Below are 17970 nucleotides of genomic sequence, written 5' to 3' on the forward strand. Positions count from 1 at the left end.
GAAAGCCTTAGAAAATTGTGACATGGCAGTTTGCATTTAAAGAATGGATGCTTGGTTTTTTAGTATAAGAAAAATTCTGCTTCAAAACAATCCTTTGCAAGAATAACTATGAATGTGGCAAGAGGGAAAGGGTAACATAAAGTCAGGGATGGCCAGGTTCTTTAACTTGGGTGGAGTCTGCACTGAACTTTTATTCCAATCCCAGGTTGATTCAGTCCCAGCCATCTCCACTGAATGTGATTTCCATTTTGATTTTGTCCGATTTAAATTTTCCCTCTGCAACAAACATGATTGATCTGGAGTGACCCCACCTTTATCCTGCAATATCCTGGAGTGGTTTTAACCCTCAATATTTGAAGAATATGAGATAGCATGAGAAAGCATGCAGATCTCTGGCTGCTTCAAATTTGCTGAAGAGCTCCATGGTAGAGAAGCCTTGATTGGCCAAGGCTGCCCAGGTGACAAGCTTGCTTTAAAGGGGAAGCCCCTATTTTTTCTCACAAGCAGCTCCCAGAAGCCCTAACTTCTGTCAGTAGATATTTGCGTTTTGGTTTTTTTTCTCCCTCTTCTGCTGTCTCCAATCCTCTCCCCCCTCCCTTCAAGAAAAGAAAGAGGCTTCTGCTCTGCTTGGCTCCTCTGCTGTCTCCAATCCTCCCCCCCCCCTTTCAAGAAAACAATGAAAGAATCTCCGGCATTAGCACTTGGCTCCCCCCTCCCCTTCTGAACATCCCTAACACTTTTCTGTTTCAATGGGGAGGGGGGGGAGGGGGGGGAGAGGAAGACCAGAGTTCAAATCGATCTGAATTCAACAGGATTGACAATGGAATAAACAAAGTAAGTGCAGATTCAGCCCAGGATACTAGGTCTCCTTTGATCTTCACATGACCACTTCCCAGTTCTGCATCCATATTGGCCTGGGGGTGGGGGGAAAGAAGAGGAAGAAAAGTTGGTCTTTATACGCTGCTTTTCTCTACCAGGAGTTCCAAAGCAGTTTACAATCTCCTTCCCACAACAGACACCCTGTGACGTTGGTGAGGCTGAGAGAGCCCTGATATTACTGCCTGGTCAGAACAGCTCTATCAGTGCTGTGGCAAGCCTAAGGTCACCCAGCTAGATGCATGTGGAGGAGCAGGGAATCAAAATTGGCTTGCCAGATTAGAAGTTGGTGCTCCTAATCACTACACCAAGATGGTTGTCATGATCAAGCTGGATCAGAACCCTGATCAATACAGATCATGTTGCCACCCTACCTAGTAAGGAAATATTACTGTGGTCTAGGGAATGAAGTGTAGACATCCTTAACACTATTTCGCTCCCTTATATATTTGGGAAGAAGCCTCCTGGGAGGAGACTGTCCGGGGCCCTGTTCATCCAGGTACACCCTGATTGGCCCTCCCCCTCCAGCTTCCACCCTCCCTCCTTGCCTGCTAGAAGCCTTGTGGCTGCGGCCTCCATTGTCGCCCCCAAGGATAGAGGCAATGACAGGGCTTTGTGGCCCACAGGTACGCTCCTGCCGGGAGGAAGCCGGGGGTGGGGGGAGTTTGCAGCCTCCCTGCGGGCCACAAAGCCCTGTCACCACCGGCTGGAAGGGGGCCTTTCCACTCCCTTTAGCCCACTTTGCGGGCCAAAGGGAGCTGCAGTCACCCTCTCACGCCCTCCTGCCTGCCGCATGGGCTTTGATACTAGTAGATCTTATAAAAATGTGATTTGGCTGTCTAAGAGCAATCCACCAAATAAGTAAAACAATGCTGTAATGAGGACACTGGCATACCAGGATGTTTGCATGCACTTTGCATCTGTTACTTTTAGCTAATAAGTAGTCTTCTACTCTGTGGTACTGTCAAACAAACAAAAAAAAAGACAAATTATGTTTAATAAGCAGGCAGACAGATCTAAAATAATAGAGATCTTCCTAAACATTTCCCTCCTTGGCACCCATGACATTTAACCATTGACCTTAATTATTTCTTTCTTTACTTAATGAGGTATATTTTCTTATACTTGAAAAGGCAAGTTATTTAAGGATACATCTATTTGGGGGCATGGATTTCTTACTTTTTTATTCTTCAATTGATTTGAATATGGAAATATACTTCGATGGAATTTCTGCTTAAATGTTGATATTTCTGTGATCTCCTGCCTTTTTTTTTAACCGTCAGAAGTGATCCTTCCTATCTCTCTCCCTCTCTGTACTAGTTTTTTAAGGATTTAATCCACCAAGATGAAATGTTCCAAGGAGTATGTGGTCTAGTATATTAAGTACAATCAGAGTTCAGTTGGAAAAGAAACTCAGCATATGGGATAAATATTGTTATTCAAGATGACAGAGTTGCGAATGCAAGGCTATGTAGTCCACATCTTGTTTTCAGAAAGTTTTAGGCTGTCATACATGCCTTTCTACCCGTAGAAATGGCTCATGAGAAACATTGCACTCCATGCATCAGAAAGTCATGGAATCTAACTGTGGCTTCTTCTAAAGTCAGACAGTGTATCTTCTGGCCTCAGCGTTTGGCAACATTGCCACAACCAAGATATGTGAAATCCTAATTCATGCATTAGAACATGTACATATAATCTGTTTGGGACATCTCATGACTAAAGAGAGAGCTCTTTCTCAGCTGGCCCTTTCTCGGGAAGGATATCATTTTCCAAAGTGAGCTATGGATAAATTGTACCTGAACTACTATACTGTTTTTGAAATTGTTTGGATTCAGTATGGTTTTTCAAGAATGTCCAGATTGTATTTTACAATGTAGTTCTAAAAGTGATAATCAAGATCTTCTGGTGGAACATTGGAAGTCTTCATAAACATGGACTATACTAGGTGTTCTCAACTGTTTTGGGGCTGCGACCCCAACTTCGGCAGCGGCATGCATGCGGGAGCAGCGTGCGCAGGAACGTGGGTGCATATGCACATGTAGGCACACAACAATTAAGGCAGCTGCTGCCTCTGCCTCTGTCTGCCAGGCAGTTTCCCCAGAGGGGAGTGGCAAGGAAAGGAGATGCAGTGGTGGCTCTAGCAGGCTGCATGGTCTCTCTCATCCCCTTCTGCTGATCTCAGATCTCCCGGCTGTCAAGGAAGACGAGGCCTGTGCCGGCGAGCAGGCGGGGGACAGTCATCGCAAGCCACCTTGCTGGCTCTTCTTGGCCACACAGCCAGGCAATTTGGGCTCCTCCTCACTGCCTGCCCGCTAGCCCGCCCGCCATCAGTTGGCTTCCACACGGGACTTCACGGGGAGGTGGGGAACAGCAGGCTTGTCAGGCAAGCTCCCCAGGCGTGCACACAGGCACACTGCCTGCTGCCTCCTACTGCCGCTGCCACTGCAGCCACCAACCTGGCGACTCCGCTGAAGGGGCCTCAGGACCCTACTTGGGGTCCCGACCCAAGGGTTGAGGACCACTGAACTATACTTACTTGGTTAGAAGAACTGCCCTGGACATTAGCACTGGCAATCTGCTTTATAGTTAATAGTTACTAGTCTGTATGTTACTAGTACAAATGTATTTCCCAAGCCTCTCTGCCTCTCTGCCCCCCCCCCCCACACACACACAAAATCCCAACAGCACAAGGATCTCCACAGTATTTTTTTCCCCCCTTTGGCTGGTACATGAATCCAAAACATGGTCTTGGGTCTTATGGAGTGTTTCCATTAATGGAAATGCTGCTCTTTATGGGCTGCATTCAGGGGGACATTTGGGTTCTACTTTCTGTTTGGAAGTTTCTGCCTAAAGTAGTCCCTAAGTTTCATTTAGCTCAGGAGGTGGTCCTTCCCTCCTTTTTTCATAACCTTCAATCCCGTGCGGAAATAACGTTATGTACCCTTGACATAAGACGAGCTATTTGTCATTTAGATAGGACCAGGTCACTTAGGAAATCCCTCTCCCTTTTCATTTGCTACTGGGATTCCAGTAAGGGCCAGTGAGCTTCGCCTCAAGTCCATTTCTAGGTGGGTGATATCAGCCATCAAGAGTGCCTATAGGGCTGCTTTACTGCCTTGTCCATTGAGTCTGAGGGCTCAAGCAACGTCTGATGCATTTCTAAGGGATGTTCTATTGCACGATATCTGTAGAGCCACAGCCTGGTCAAGAGAAAGTACATTCATAAAACACTATGCTGTGAACTTGAAAGCCAGAGCTGATGCACGTTTTGGGACACCTGTCCTACATTCATTGTTTGATTGAGAACTCACTCTCCTCCTAAGGTATATTAGCTTGTTAAGGTCCCAATGTGGGGATGCACAACAAGACAGATGATGAAAGCAGAGTTGCTTACCTGTAACGGTTGTTCATCGAGGTCTTGTGTGCATACACATATTCCCTCCAGCCTGTCCAGCTGAGTCCTTGCATGGACTGCCTGTCATTTATTTTGGCAGCGACCAGAACTGAGGAGGAGAGCTGCCTGCCCTGTAATCAGGTGACCCAACTGGTGGGGAAATACACTCATGCGTGGGCGGGTGCCCTCTAGTGAAGCTTTTTAGCTAGGGAACTTTCTGGCTGGCAGGCCTACGTGTGCACAGTCCCAATGTGTGTATGCACACAAGACATCTATGAACAACAGCTATAGGTAAGCAACTCTGTTATCTTCCAGCCATGCAGTCATATATATTTATATATAAAGAATAATAATTAGAAGGGAGAGTAGAGGGTGGGAAGGAAGGAGGGAGGACAAGTGTTATTGGTTTTGTTAAAAAAAATGGTGCTGGCAATTTGGTGACCTATGAAATACCATAAGCAGCAAAAAAACATTTATCCAGTGACAGCCCAAGGTAGTGCAGGCCGCTCTTAGTGGTTTTATTTTCATTATTACTGCAATTTTAGGGCTGCATGCTGCAATTTTCACTCGCAGTGAGGTATTAAATTGAAATTACCCCAGATGTAATTGTCACACAGAATAATTCTGGACATGCTGAATTTAATGTTTTCCAAGCTGTGGTTTTATTATCCAAGCAAGTGCCAAAAAAACACTTGTCAACAGCTTAAGCTGAAATCTACTTTTTTTTTTCTCCAAGTGGCAGGATGTTTAATGGAGGGTGTTGTTGGAAAGAAGTATAAAAGAGCACTTCAGCCTCCTCTTTTAAGATGGTAATTGATCAAACTAGCTTGATGATATTTGCCAAATCACCAAAGAATGTCATCAAATCCCCTTTAGATTGCCAGCCAAGAATAGAAGGATTATTGATGAACTAGTAAAAAAAGCCCATTGTATAAAGAAGACAATGGGCTCTAGCACAGTGGTCCCCAACCTGCGGGCCGCGGCTCCCTCTCCCCGCTGCCCCCCCGCAGTAAAAAACTTCCCAGGCCGCAAGTTTGCGGCCCGGGAAGCTTCTTACTGCGGGGAGGGCGGGGAGAGGGAATCAGGGCCGGGCCGCGCCCGTGCAGGCCGCGCCTGCGCGGCCCGATCCGCGGGCGTGGCTCGCGGGCGCGGGTCGATCCGCGGGCGCGGCCCGATGCGTGGGCGTGGCCCGCGCGGGCGCGGCCCGATGCCCTGCCGGTCCCCAGCCTAATAAAGGTTGGGGACCACTGCTCTAGCAGACGGGGACAGAGCGAGGCGCAGGCGAGGGACTGAAGCTACCTGTAAGAGGAGGCTGGCGGCGCCTCCCCAGCTCTTCACGGGTGCTCCTCGATGGCTGCTGACGCGGCTCGGCAGCGCTTGTAGGCTGTTTTTTTTTCTTTCTTTGGGTGGCTCCTCAAAGGTTTTTTTTGTTCTGCAAGCAGGAGGGCAGGGAGGGCCCGGCAGGCACGCTGTGCGCACGCGTTGGAGGAGGGGCGCTCCTCGGCGGCTTCTCACGCGGCTCATCGGGGCTTTTCGGCTGTTTTTTTTTTTCCTTTCGGTTGCTCCTCGAAGTTTACTTTTCTTCTTCAGCCAGGAGGGAGGCCCCGGAAGGCGCGCTGTGCACACGGGTCGGAGGAGGGGCGCTCCTCGGCGGCTTCTGTTGCGGCTCGTAGGGGCTTTTTGGCTGTTTTTTTTTTCTCTCCGTGGCTGCTCAGAGGTTTCTTTTCTTCTTCAGCCAGGAGGGCAGGGAGGCCCCGGAAGGCGCGCTGTGCACACGGGTCGGAGGAGGGGCGCTCCTCGGCGGCTTCTGTCGCAGCTCGTAGGGGCTTTTTGGCTGGTTTTCTTTTTTCTTTCAGTTGCTCTTCGTAGGTTTGTGTTGTAGGGAGCCCCCGGCAGCCGCTCTGCGCGCGGCTCGCAGTTGCTCGGGGCTGGGAATCGGAGGGAGCAATCGGCAGGCGCTGCGCGCCTGCCGATTGCTCCCTCCGATTGTCTGTCCAGAGGAAGGGTCCAATCCGGACCCTTCCTCATCACGGACACATCCCGCCTCAGAACGCCTTACCGTTTTATTTAGTCCGTGGCGCCCGCGGCGCCACGGGCGGTGTTAAGATGTGACCCTTATGTCAGAAATGATGCTTCCTTTTTGTGTTCTGCCAGGCAAAACTTACATTTTAAAGTTTTCTTAAACTTTGCCTTCTCAGCCTATGTTCAGGTTAGGGTGAACCATGATTGGCAGCTGATACAATCAGAGTTCTTCCAGGGTTCTTTGGGTGAGGGAATGGTCAACCCTTTTGGTGATGTAGGATAGTCAAGTGGATAGTATATCAGACTTCGGCTGCTGAGACTTGGATTCAAATCCTCACTATGACCTATTATGCACAGCCGCTGAAACGGCGGCATGGAGAACGCGGAGGAGGAAGAAGCGAAGCAAACCGCAAATGCACGGGATGGAACGCAACGGCGGCAAAACCCAGAGCAGCCGATTATGCACGCGGCCAATCCGGAGCCACTTCTGGTTGCGCCCTGGTCGCCCGGGATGCTCCACTTTCTTCCGCATTTCGCTAATGCAGCTTTTTCGGAGGCATACGTTGACTCTGCATCCAGTTGCCACCTGCGGCGTGCATTATCGGTGATTTTAGCCGCCACCATTCCACCCCGAATGCGGACCTTCCACTCCGTGCATAATGGGCCTATGCCAGACAGCTTCTTGGGAGACCTTAGGTCAGTCCTTAGCTTTGCTAACTAACCTCAACTGAGATATCTCCTGTGCTCCTCTAAATAAGAAAAGCACATAAATGTAGTATATGTATACATTAGGTTGGTGAACACTGAATAGCTTTACCCAAAATATCTATTCTTTACTCTTGTAGAAGGTTCTACAAGCCCCCCCCCCCCACCACACACACACAAACATACTTTTAGGGTGCTTAATAGGTATAAACTGTTCCTTATTTTGCTTCGTGTATATGTGTATTTTACTATTATTGCATTTCAACTTAAAACAAAACTGGGAGCCTTTATGAGGAAAAATACTTAATTAAAAAAAAATTATGTTCAGGCCATATAATTTATAATTGTATTGTACAATCTCTGTTGCCTGTATTGGCATTGTCTTGTATCTTCCACAGCAATGAGTTAATTCTCTTGAATGGAAATTGTGAGCAGCAAACTGGAATGTTAGAAATAAAACATTGCCTTTTTATTGAATGTTCTACAGTGTTTTGAACCAGATTGCAAATCCTTTGTATATGTGAGGTCTCACATTGCCACTTGAGAGCTGTGGTTCAATTCAGTTTAGTTTATCTGCAGGCATAGACCAGTAAAAGAAGCACTATAAAACATTTGGAGGACCAACAATAGCAGTTTCAAAGATTTAAAATAGAGAATTTCAGAATATAATAATAAGATACAACCACAGATATAATAGCATAAGGTAAAATATAATAAATTTATATAGAATAAGGTCCATAGTTCTAGCATCCTACATATATACTCAGGTACCAGCTGTGGTTCTGGTACAGGAGGACATTGCATTGGATGAGCGACCATATAAATTCTCTACATGTTACATTATGTGTCTTGACACCTTGTCTCATAATTCTCTGTGTGTGCCAACAGTGGTTACTGTCTGGCTGCCTAGTGTGATGATGAATGCCACCAACTGTGCAGATTCAAAAGCAATACATAAACTGGAAATACAGGTTGTTTTAAAAATTATGTGTCCTTTGCCCCTGACCTTGGGGAATATGTGACTTTGCTGAACATGTACCAGCTGAGGCTACTGGCCATCTGCCTATAGCTGGATGATGAATGTCATTGACAAAAGTAGAACATAAACTCAAATTGCTGTTCATTTTAGACTGCAGACATATCAGAAATTCAGGAATATTGGAGGGGGGCATGGTAAGATTGATTTTTGAGCATACTAGTTCAATGATCATAACCTTGCCAGATGTCACTTGACATCTGTGCATGCTACACAGTAAAGCGTATCTTCATCAACTAACATTTCTTACCCTATTATATTTCTAAGGTTCTGGAATTGAAGGACAGGTTTTCAAGCTTTCCTTCCACCCATATTGGTTAGAAGAACTATTCATTTCCCTCTCCTCATACGTTTTGTGATTCCCAAAGCAAAGTAACTCATAATATTTTAGAGGGGTTATCATATTTAGGGTTGACTCTTTTGGGAATAAATGCAGGGTAATCACATGGCCATGCACTTCAGGTTCTTCATCCAATCAGATAGTAGAGTGGTAGTCAGGCAGATGAAAGGGTGGGTAGGATGACAGATGAATAGTTGGGTGGGCAGGCAGGGAGGTGATGGGAGGTTGCCTGGATGGAAAGTTCTTATCTCCCTAAATCTGCCACCATCCATTTTCATTGGCTTATTGTAGAACCAGCCCTGAACAGCCAGTGCCTTTGTGAGTGTTGCATAGCTGCTTGGTTCATGTGTGTGTATCTGTGTATACATACACATGCATTCCTATGTGTGTATGTGTATAGACAGAGAGACAGAGAGACAGAGAGTTGATGTGTGTTGAATAATGGATGAAGCAAAATACTTATTAATTTGAGGGGAGTGGGGAGTGGAATGAGTTCTAAAGAAGTCCTCCAAAGCTCTGCTCTCCTACCATTATGCCCCCATTCACTTTTTGCTCCTGATGGCAACATCCTTCTGGCACAAGGCTATATTGACCTAGTGGTATACCCTGATAGCAGAGGGATTTTTAAGAGCCAGTTACCCTTGCCAAGTGATCCTAAGTCTGTGCTAGGATTGTTCTGTGAGTATGTAAAAAATGAAAATATTTGTGAAAGCTTTCTGGAAAGCAGATGTCAGTTGATTTTGAGTCTTCTTTTCATGAGACCAGGGGAGACCAGATGTTTTTTAGCCTTTGTTTTGTCCTACTTAGGTCCTGTATTAAGTGGCTATGTAACTTTTTTATCTCCTTTCATTCCACAGGGACACAACACATAAATGTGTCATGCAAACTAAGATCAAATACATTCCCTACATTACATTATTCTACAATGTACACTTCACAGTTTCAGGGAAAATATCATGGGATACAAATGAACACATACTAAGCCTTTAATATGTATCCAGTGATACTGCAGCTGCCCCTCAACTGTTATAATAATGTACAGATTAGTGACCTGGGATCCTTTGCCTTCGTTCATCATCCTGCCAAAAACACTTTTGCTTTTTGGATAGCCTTGGATGGCATGTGCCACAAGGATGGAGAGAGGCACATATGGGAATGCTTAGCATACTGTGACATCTAAATATCAGCTAGTGAACAATTGTCCAAATGCTGGCAGCTGAGCTTGCAGAAAGGAAGTAGCAGTCGGATCAGAAACTTTCTTTTGTTTCTAGCTTCATTCTTTTTATAGTATTGAAGGGCATTATGAGTGTTTTATTGGAAGACTCTTCTTTCTCTTTACTGTTTTTTTTTCCAATCCCCCTTTCCTCCTTGAATTATTTATTTCCCCTGCAACCTTTTTTCCAACTATACCTTCATGCAATATTGCATTACATGTAATGTATTAAGTTATTTAATCAAACTGTTAATATAAAAGGCCCAAGACACAGGATGTAATAGCTCTAATATTGTCATTTGCTGATTAAACTTGAAAATTAGCCTTTTGATTCCATTTATTTATTTTAATTTGCTTTCAGGCTTTGAAACAATTTCTGCATAGTTTATTTATTCATAACCTTTTGGGATCATATCCGTAGTATACATTTAAACTGGTTAACAGCTATTCTTTTTTCCAGGCATTTCTGTGATTAAAAGGGAAGGGGAAATTCAGGAGTCAGTTACAGATTACTACTACCTGGGCAAACAACAGTTCCTAGGATTCCTGGAGGGGTGAGGGTGATATACATGATAATTAAAGTGTTATGTCGTATGTGTAAGAACCTTAGAAACTGTCTCTGTTCTTAGGCTGTACTTATGTAATGAAATGTAGGCAAGTCATACTGGGGTATTTTATCTGAGGGGGAAAAACATGTATAGCAAAGACCATTTTAAAAACAGGCTGTAGAAGGGCAGGGCAGCTGAGCTCACTGGCTGGGCCAGTGTGCTGTACAGGAGCCTTGCCACTCTTTGCCTTTTGCCCTTGCTTCTGCAGAGCAGGGAGGGCCAGGCAGGGAGTTGGGCTGGACGGCCTACCCAGCTCTTTCTGCAGCCAGGAGACTTACGTGCGTAGCATGGCCGCTATGGCGCACAGCGCAGCCAAACAGCCTCCCCCCGCAATGGCTGGGATGGCAGGGAGCGCAGGGCGATTGTTGAGGAGTACAACTAGATAGCGCTTCCCCACCCTCCTGGCAGTCAGGAGGCCGCGGGGCCTAATGTTGTCATGAAGGAGTGTGGTGGAGCACAGCTGGATGGCTGTCTGCAGTTCCCCAGTTTCTCGCCTGCTGGCTCATCCTCCTGAGGCCAAGTGCTGGGAAGTGGCACGGGGGAGGAGGAGGAGGAGGAGGAGGAGGAGGAGGAGGAATGGATGCCATCACATAGGCCCACTGAAGAGGAGAGGGAGGGATGATTCTACAAGCCCTCCCTTGGAAAGCTGTGGCAGCTGAGCTAGGGTTCCATCCAGCTACCAAGTTGGGTGGAGATGTAGAGGGGCAGAACTATCCCCAGAGAAAGGGTGGGAAGGATTACCTATTTAAGAGGCGATCAGAGAAGAGTAGAGAGCAGAAGAAAACAGGTGGCTCAATGTATTTCCCTCTGTAATATGAGTCCTTATGGGTCTCTCTCTACAGACATGGACAAGGCAAAAGTTGGGTACCATGTCTGCGATAAGGAGGGGTTCCACAAATTCAAATTTAATGCATAATTGCTTCAAGGGAACTTATTGCTGGTGCTGTCATATTGCATGCAGTTTGGATTGTGAGTTGAGTGTGTGCTGAGATAAGACCATGTCAGCATGCATCAGATCCACAAATTGTATATCTAACTGAATTCCAAGGGAACTGATATTTTCAGATGGTGGGGAATTTGTATGCCATAGTAGTAGAGGTGGTAGAAGAGCCAAACCTTCAATAACTGAGAGTACAAAATGTCAGCCCCCATACTTTGGCCAAGCTTTGATAACTTCACCTGCACTATGTAGTCCTTTACACTTCTAAGCTAGCTAAATCCCATTGAAGCCTTCCCATGGTTCTAAAGTGCAGCTACTTTTAGAGAGAGTATAAGAGATTTTAAGGAGAAACTTGATTAACAAAATTCTTAATGTGACTATTGGTATTAGAGATAGTTATGATGTTCTTATTTTTTGTAAATGCATCTGAACAAAGCCTGTCATTGCAATTCCTTAGACATTGAGAGGTCTGCAGGAGCTCCAGGGTGCGCCTGTGAGGTTTCTCTTCCTGCCTTAATAGAATTAGCGACAAAGAGAACTGGCCGCCTCCACCCAGAGGTCTTGGTGGGTAGGCTGTGGGTGTAAAAATCAAAGCGAGGAAAGTCAGTTGTGGTGTGTTATAGGGGGCCCAAGCTGTCTTCTCAGCTCCTGCCCTTCTTTCCAGTCTACATAGGGCGGAACCACCATAATAGTAGTAAAGGTGGGGAGAGGGAGGGAGAGGAAGGCAAAGGGTCAGGTGGTGATGTCACTTCCAGTGTGGCCGGATGACATCACTTCCAGGGGCCCTTGAAGCCTGAAAAATTATTTCAGTGTCTCATCCTCAGTCAAAAGATTGAAAAAGACTGGTCTAACCTTTAAGGCACTGCCTATAATTTCTTTTCCCTTTCACTCCTCCACATATTGTTCTGCTTGTCTATTATTGTGTTGGATATAGCTGAACAAGAGGGGAAACAGTTAGAGGCCCCCTCTGAGATGTCTGCTTTTATTTCTTCTGCTTTACACCATTTTAACCTAACATGTTCAACATAAATAAAATATGAGAGTAAACATACAGCAATTCTTTATGTCCTGCAGAAATCAATAGTGATGGAACCGGACAGTTCAATTAGAAAGGATATTTGAGACTGATGCTCTAAAAGATGTATAATTTCCAAGAAAGTACCTGGCCCATAAAGCTGCCAGCACAAAGCTTCTGAGTAGGAGGTTACCTGGGTGGCCTAACACTGCTTTCCAATGACATGTATAAAAGAAGAGACACTCCAGGGAATTTAGTGGGCTAATCCAGCTCCAGAATTTGGGAGTCCTTTGGGCAAGGTGCTTTCCCCTGGGCCCAGTCACTGTTACCATTCAGTGTGTGTGTGTGTGTGTGTGTGTTGGGGGGGGGGGGGTTGGCATTGTGTGTGACATGAATGAAGACATTTCCTGGCAAGCTTCCAATGTACTTCCCTCTTATACCTGTGCTGAAACCTCTGCTATCTCCCTCTTTCAATCACAAGCCTCCCTTTTTTATCCTGACTGTCTAAAGTGTCTTTGGATTACAGGACATTGCATTTCTTCATGAATCAAAGAGGGCATTTTGAAAGTTGCAAACAAACTCAGGGAAGGTGGAGTCTGTCAATAACTGTTTGTCATGATAGTAAAAAACAATCCCTACATTCAGCAGTAGTATGCATCTGTATCAAGTGATCTGTGTCAGCTGAACAGAGAGTCTGCAATATATGACACCTTCATCAATATGGTTCTTTGCCTGTCAAAGCTAAGAAATACTGATTATAGAAGACAAATGGAGGGCTTCATATAAGCCCCTTGCACATTTGGAACCTCACCAAAATATGGAAAACCTGACCTAAATTCCAGCGTGTTTTTAGATTTAATGGCAGTGTTGGATTTTTGCAATGACCTCCAAACCTTTTGACATGGGGGATCTCTGTGGGATTTGTTTCAGCATCTCGCACATCACATATAGAAATGGCTGCAGGCTTTCCCTGGGTTCTCCTAATTAGTCTTCTTCTTTCCCTCTGGATGAGCTGGAGTATATTTTACAGATGCCTTTTAGATGTCATTCCTTTCTCTGGGTACATTGAGGAGGCAGAAATGCTGTGTCTTCATGAGTGGCTTTCCTCTCGTCATGTGTAATGATATCTGTACCTTTGCCTCTCACTTCCTACAGTCAGAAAAAACCAGGGTCAGTGGAACAAAGACTGGAACAGATAGGGGGTCCTAACCCTTCATGGCCCATATGTGGTGCAATAGTTAGGTAATGATGTAAAGGAGATGAGCCAGTACAAACTATCAAAAGCAGAGTGTTTTTTTTTTAAAGGAATGTTCTTTTGTAAAAGGAACCAATTAGTTTTTAAGGCCTTGATGAGATATCTGTTTCTATGATGAAAAGCAAAATCCCAAAGATTTGACTACAAAGGTCCTCCAGCCCGTTGAATGGTATGCCACAGCTCTGTGCATACCATGGTGTGAGGAAGTCAGGGAAGTATAGTTTGCACATTCAGAATTCATGAAAAGCGTGCTTTCCGTTTATGCTGTTAACTCTGTTAATGAGTGACAATTTGTTCACCTTTTATAATAAGGCAATAACATCAAAGAATAAGCAGCTAGATTGGACAGGGAAAAAGTGGATGCCTCAATTAGCGGTGTGTAAGGTGGGGTTAGGAGGGCGGTTGTGTATATAAGTTGGTGCCACCTCTTCCAGAAATGGAAGAACTGATGAAGGACCTGCGTGGTTGGATGTATCTGTGCATTTCCTTAGTTGAGCAATGGATAACTTCTAAAACTGCACCGGCAATCTTTAGTTTTTAACCTAATACGTCATATTAGAAATGGAACCTATTGAAAGGGCCCATGGCATTATCATAGAACATCTGCTTTGGATGCAAGGGGTCTCAAGTTCAGTGCCAGGTTCAAAAGATCTGAGAAAGCTGCTGCTAGACAAAGCAGACAGTATTGACCTTGATAAACCTGTGGGTTCTGTGTCAGTGTCTTGAATTTCTGTAACTTCCACAATCTGTTTTGTGTCTCTCTTCCAGATGCACAACTTTGCACTATCGTAAAGATCTGCCACCAACTAGCATCATCATCACCTTTCATAATGAAGCCAGGTCAACGCTACTAAGAACCATAAGAAGGTAAGAGTGACTTATTGGGTCACGCAGTTGACAATCAAGGGGCTTCTTCTAACATGCCAGTCCTCGTGTTTGGATTGAAAGTACCTGCAAGTAAAACTGATTACACTGGCACTTACTATTTAACAATGGCTATGTATCAGCCACAGACAAAAGGAAGTTGCCTGTTGAGAATGGTTGGAAATAGTTCCCTAATGCTTATCATGCAGAGAGGAGATAAGATTGTATTGTTTTCTTTTTAAGATAAGGTTGCTATCAGGACCTGTAGCTTAATCAAAACTTATGAATTCTTTTTGTTGATTGTAGAATAGAAGACCATGACCTGGTTGGAATTATGCTAATATAAATTTTGTCTGGGGTTGTAAGTGAGGTGTGAAGTTCTGACTGGAATGTCGCTTCAGTAGAAAATGTCTTATCTTAAGTTGACTGCAGTACTTTAAAAAGTACCTTTAAAACAATCACAAAGATAAAAGCAGCAAAACTAAATAGAATGTCAGTGATGTTGTAATGACTAAAAACAATTATTCCAGCATAAGATTTTTTTGATTCACAGCTCGCTTCATCAGATGAGCATAGGGAATGACCACAGGATTATTATTTCTGTCATCAATTCACAGCAGACTCATGGCAACCTTGTAGTGTTTAAAAGGCATGAGAAAAGCAGTTTGCCATTGCTGGCCTCCATGTTGACCCTGCTTAGCTTCTGAGATCTGACAAGATCAGGCTATCCTGGGGCTATTTCAGATCACGGCTAGGCTAATGTGACCGACCCAAGGTCACCCGGCAAACTTCCAATGTTACAAGTGGGAATTCAAACTGGGATTTCCCTGATCCTAGTCCGAGACTTTAACTATTACACCATTCTGGCTCTTGTGATGGCACTGAGAGTTTTTTTTTTACTGACATGCTTATATGTATGAAGTTAAGTAAAAATTTCAGTGTCTGGCTTTCTTTTCTGGCTACTATTATTATACATTTTATTTCATGATTATTACTGAAAATAATTTTGTTGTAGAGAGGAGGGGCCATGACCTGGATAGCCCCAGCTGTGACAAGACAGCATAAAAAAAGAGGAGGGAGGTGTTAAAGTTGTACACCCCTGATGCCAAATAGGTTAAATATTCCACTGGTTATTAGTTCCTAAAGGGAGTGAACTGACCCAAGACCCTGTTCAAGTCTAGGGGAGACATAGTGTTAGACACTAACAATTCAGCACTTTTCCTTTTGAAGTTCTTTTGTAAATCTTACAGGATTTCTGACATATTAAATATTAGGTGCTTAACATTAAGGGTTAGGCCCCTTTTCTCAGATTCCCACAGATGCATAGGAGCTACTTTCCTATCACTTAGCTGGGATAAAGAGCAATACATGTGATTAGCCCAACAATGTCATCTCATTCATTACCTAAGGTAGTATGAGCTTATACCGTGTGAAAGTAGCTCCCATGCTATTCTGGTCACACGTGAGTCTGTGGTAAAGCTAGATAATGGAACAAGTTTCTCAATAGTTAATCTTGCCCATCATGGTACACAGAAGCGATCCTCTTCCTCAAACAGTGCCCTGATTTATTCCAGGATGCTGTTTAATTCTTCTGAATTCTTGCTGGCCACTTCCATACCCAACAGCTATTTTTTCAGGGAGGATGTACTCAGGGATTCTTTTTGTTGTTATTTAGTTCTCTTTCCCCTCCTTTTTACATTGGCAAATCCTCTGTGAACAGATCGTGCAATTACCAAGCTCATTCATTATTCAAAACGATCCCACCGCTTTCTAGAGCAATTAATTGCAGGGCTGCAGATTGTTCACCAATGATTCATTTCAGATATTTCAGTTCTGAAAATCACAAGCTGTTTTGCACTTGGGAGGGGTGCTGGCGGTTCTAAGAGACACCCAGTCTCTGGAATATTATTTTCTGTGTGTCGTCTGCAACTTTTCATCTGTGACTTGTGCCAGGCAATATACTGTTCTGTGGAGAACATTCAAGCTTGTGTCTAACTTTTATTTCTGAGAAACTAGTATGTTGGTGGAACTTGAACATTCAATTTTCTTTTTTTGTGGGGATGAAAATGTATTCACTGGAATAGACCAGTTTTCCATCTGGTCCACCAACAATTTTGGTGGAAAGACTTCCTCATTCCCCATTGTCTGCAATTTAGCTCCATATGCAGTTACATTTTTGAGTCTCTTTGTGATATTTACAGCCCAGATCTGGATAGCCCTGGTAAGTCTAGTCTCTTTGGACCTCGGAAGTTAAGCAAGGTCAGCCTTGGTCAGTATTTGAATGGAATACCAGCATCAGGGAATACCAGCGCTGCGATGCAGAGTCAGGCAATGGCAAACCACCTCTGAACATCTCTAGCCTTAGAAACTTATGCAAGGTTGCATAAGTCCACTGCCCCTTAACAAGAAGAAAAATAAAAATATTTATCATTTTAAATTGACCAACTGTATGATGAATATAATTCTAACTCCCCTTCGTGTTCTCTGCCTAGAGAGCTGGAGGCTTTATTCACTGCAGTCTCCTTCTCTGGTTATCAGCTTTCTGGATCTTTAGAGTTGATGCAGAACCCCCATAGCCCTGTCCCTCTTTACCTCCTTCCTTTTTATCTATCTCACTCTGTTCCTGTTCAGAAACTGTGGGACATGCTCAATATGATCCAGATCTCATAATTTCTGATACATCAGACATTAACTGTATAGTTGACCATGTTAGTATAGTCAGCTCTATAACTGGCCATGTTTGATATACCAGTCTGCCATCATTTGGTCATAGTCATTCATTCTTCATTCTTTAGTCTATAAGGTATTTCATCTCATAGCTCTTCTAGGGACTAAGAGTTTCCTGGAAAAAATCCTTAAACATACCAGGGTTTTGTAGTTGTTTGTGGTTCCTCACAGCTACCGTTTCCCCTCTCGGACTGCTTCAGCCCAGTTCTTTAGAAATTCTCCTACCTAAAGTGAGTCAATCGATCAGGTGACAAGTGTGATGATGATCTCTAGTTAGTCAGATTTGGCTGTGTGACAATGTCACTGAGGGCAAACAAAGCCAATTTGGAGTGCGGTGAGTGTCTTGTAGGAAGCATCGGCCCTGCTCTGAATGATCAAATAGAACTGTTATGTTTCAACTTTGCTCTGAAAAATGGCTGAAAGATGTGGAAGTGCTATTCTTTGCTGACAGAAGTGTTCACAAGAAGAACTTCCTTTTTGGCTCAGACCTTCTATTCAGCAGCCCACATCAGTATTGTTGTTTTTTTAAATACAAAAATAATGTGCATATTTGGTTATTTTGGCCATAAGTTAAAGAGAAACAAAGAGCTATCCAAGACAATGAAGATCCACTTTCGGGTCCATTGCAGACATTCATGGCCTCCCTAGAGATTTCACTAATGGTTGCCCAGATTTCAAAAGCTGTTATTGCCAGTGTAAAGACTAGAAATGTCTTTTAAAAAGAATCTCAGGATGCTGAATATATGTACTCTGTGTATTTTATTTATTTATTTTTATATTTATATACCAAGTGAGGGAGCAAGGGACTTATTGGTTTCAGCTAGAGATCCACAGCTGACAACGCCGGGAGCCGCCCTGGCCTCAGCCATAGGCCTGGTGGAAGAGCTCCATCTTGCAGGCCCTGGAGAAAGCTGACAAATCCTGTAGGGCCTGTAGCTCTTCCGGAAGCTCACTCCACCAGGTTGGGGCCAG

The 17970-nt window shown here is 44.3% G+C and overlaps 1 protein-coding gene across 2 annotated transcripts in view; it reads left to right on the forward strand.

Moving 5' to 3' along the window:
* GALNT14 (polypeptide N-acetylgalactosaminyltransferase 14) overlaps nt 1–17970 on the forward strand; it is a 300759-nt gene that overhangs the window by 183691 nt on the left and 99098 nt on the right. For both annotated transcript variants that reach the window (XM_077340970.1, XM_077340978.1), the window contains exon 3: nt 14176–14274. In XM_077340970.1, coding sequence (XP_077197085.1) covers nt 14176–14274 — 99 coding nt within the window. The remainder of the gene's footprint in view (nt 1–14175; nt 14275–17970) is intronic.

The sequence above is a fragment of the Paroedura picta genome, chromosome 1 (assembly GCF_049243985.1).
Source record: "Paroedura picta isolate Pp20150507F chromosome 1, Ppicta_v3.0, whole genome shotgun sequence".
NCBI lineage: Eukaryota > Metazoa > Chordata > Lepidosauria > Squamata > Gekkonidae > Paroedura > Paroedura picta.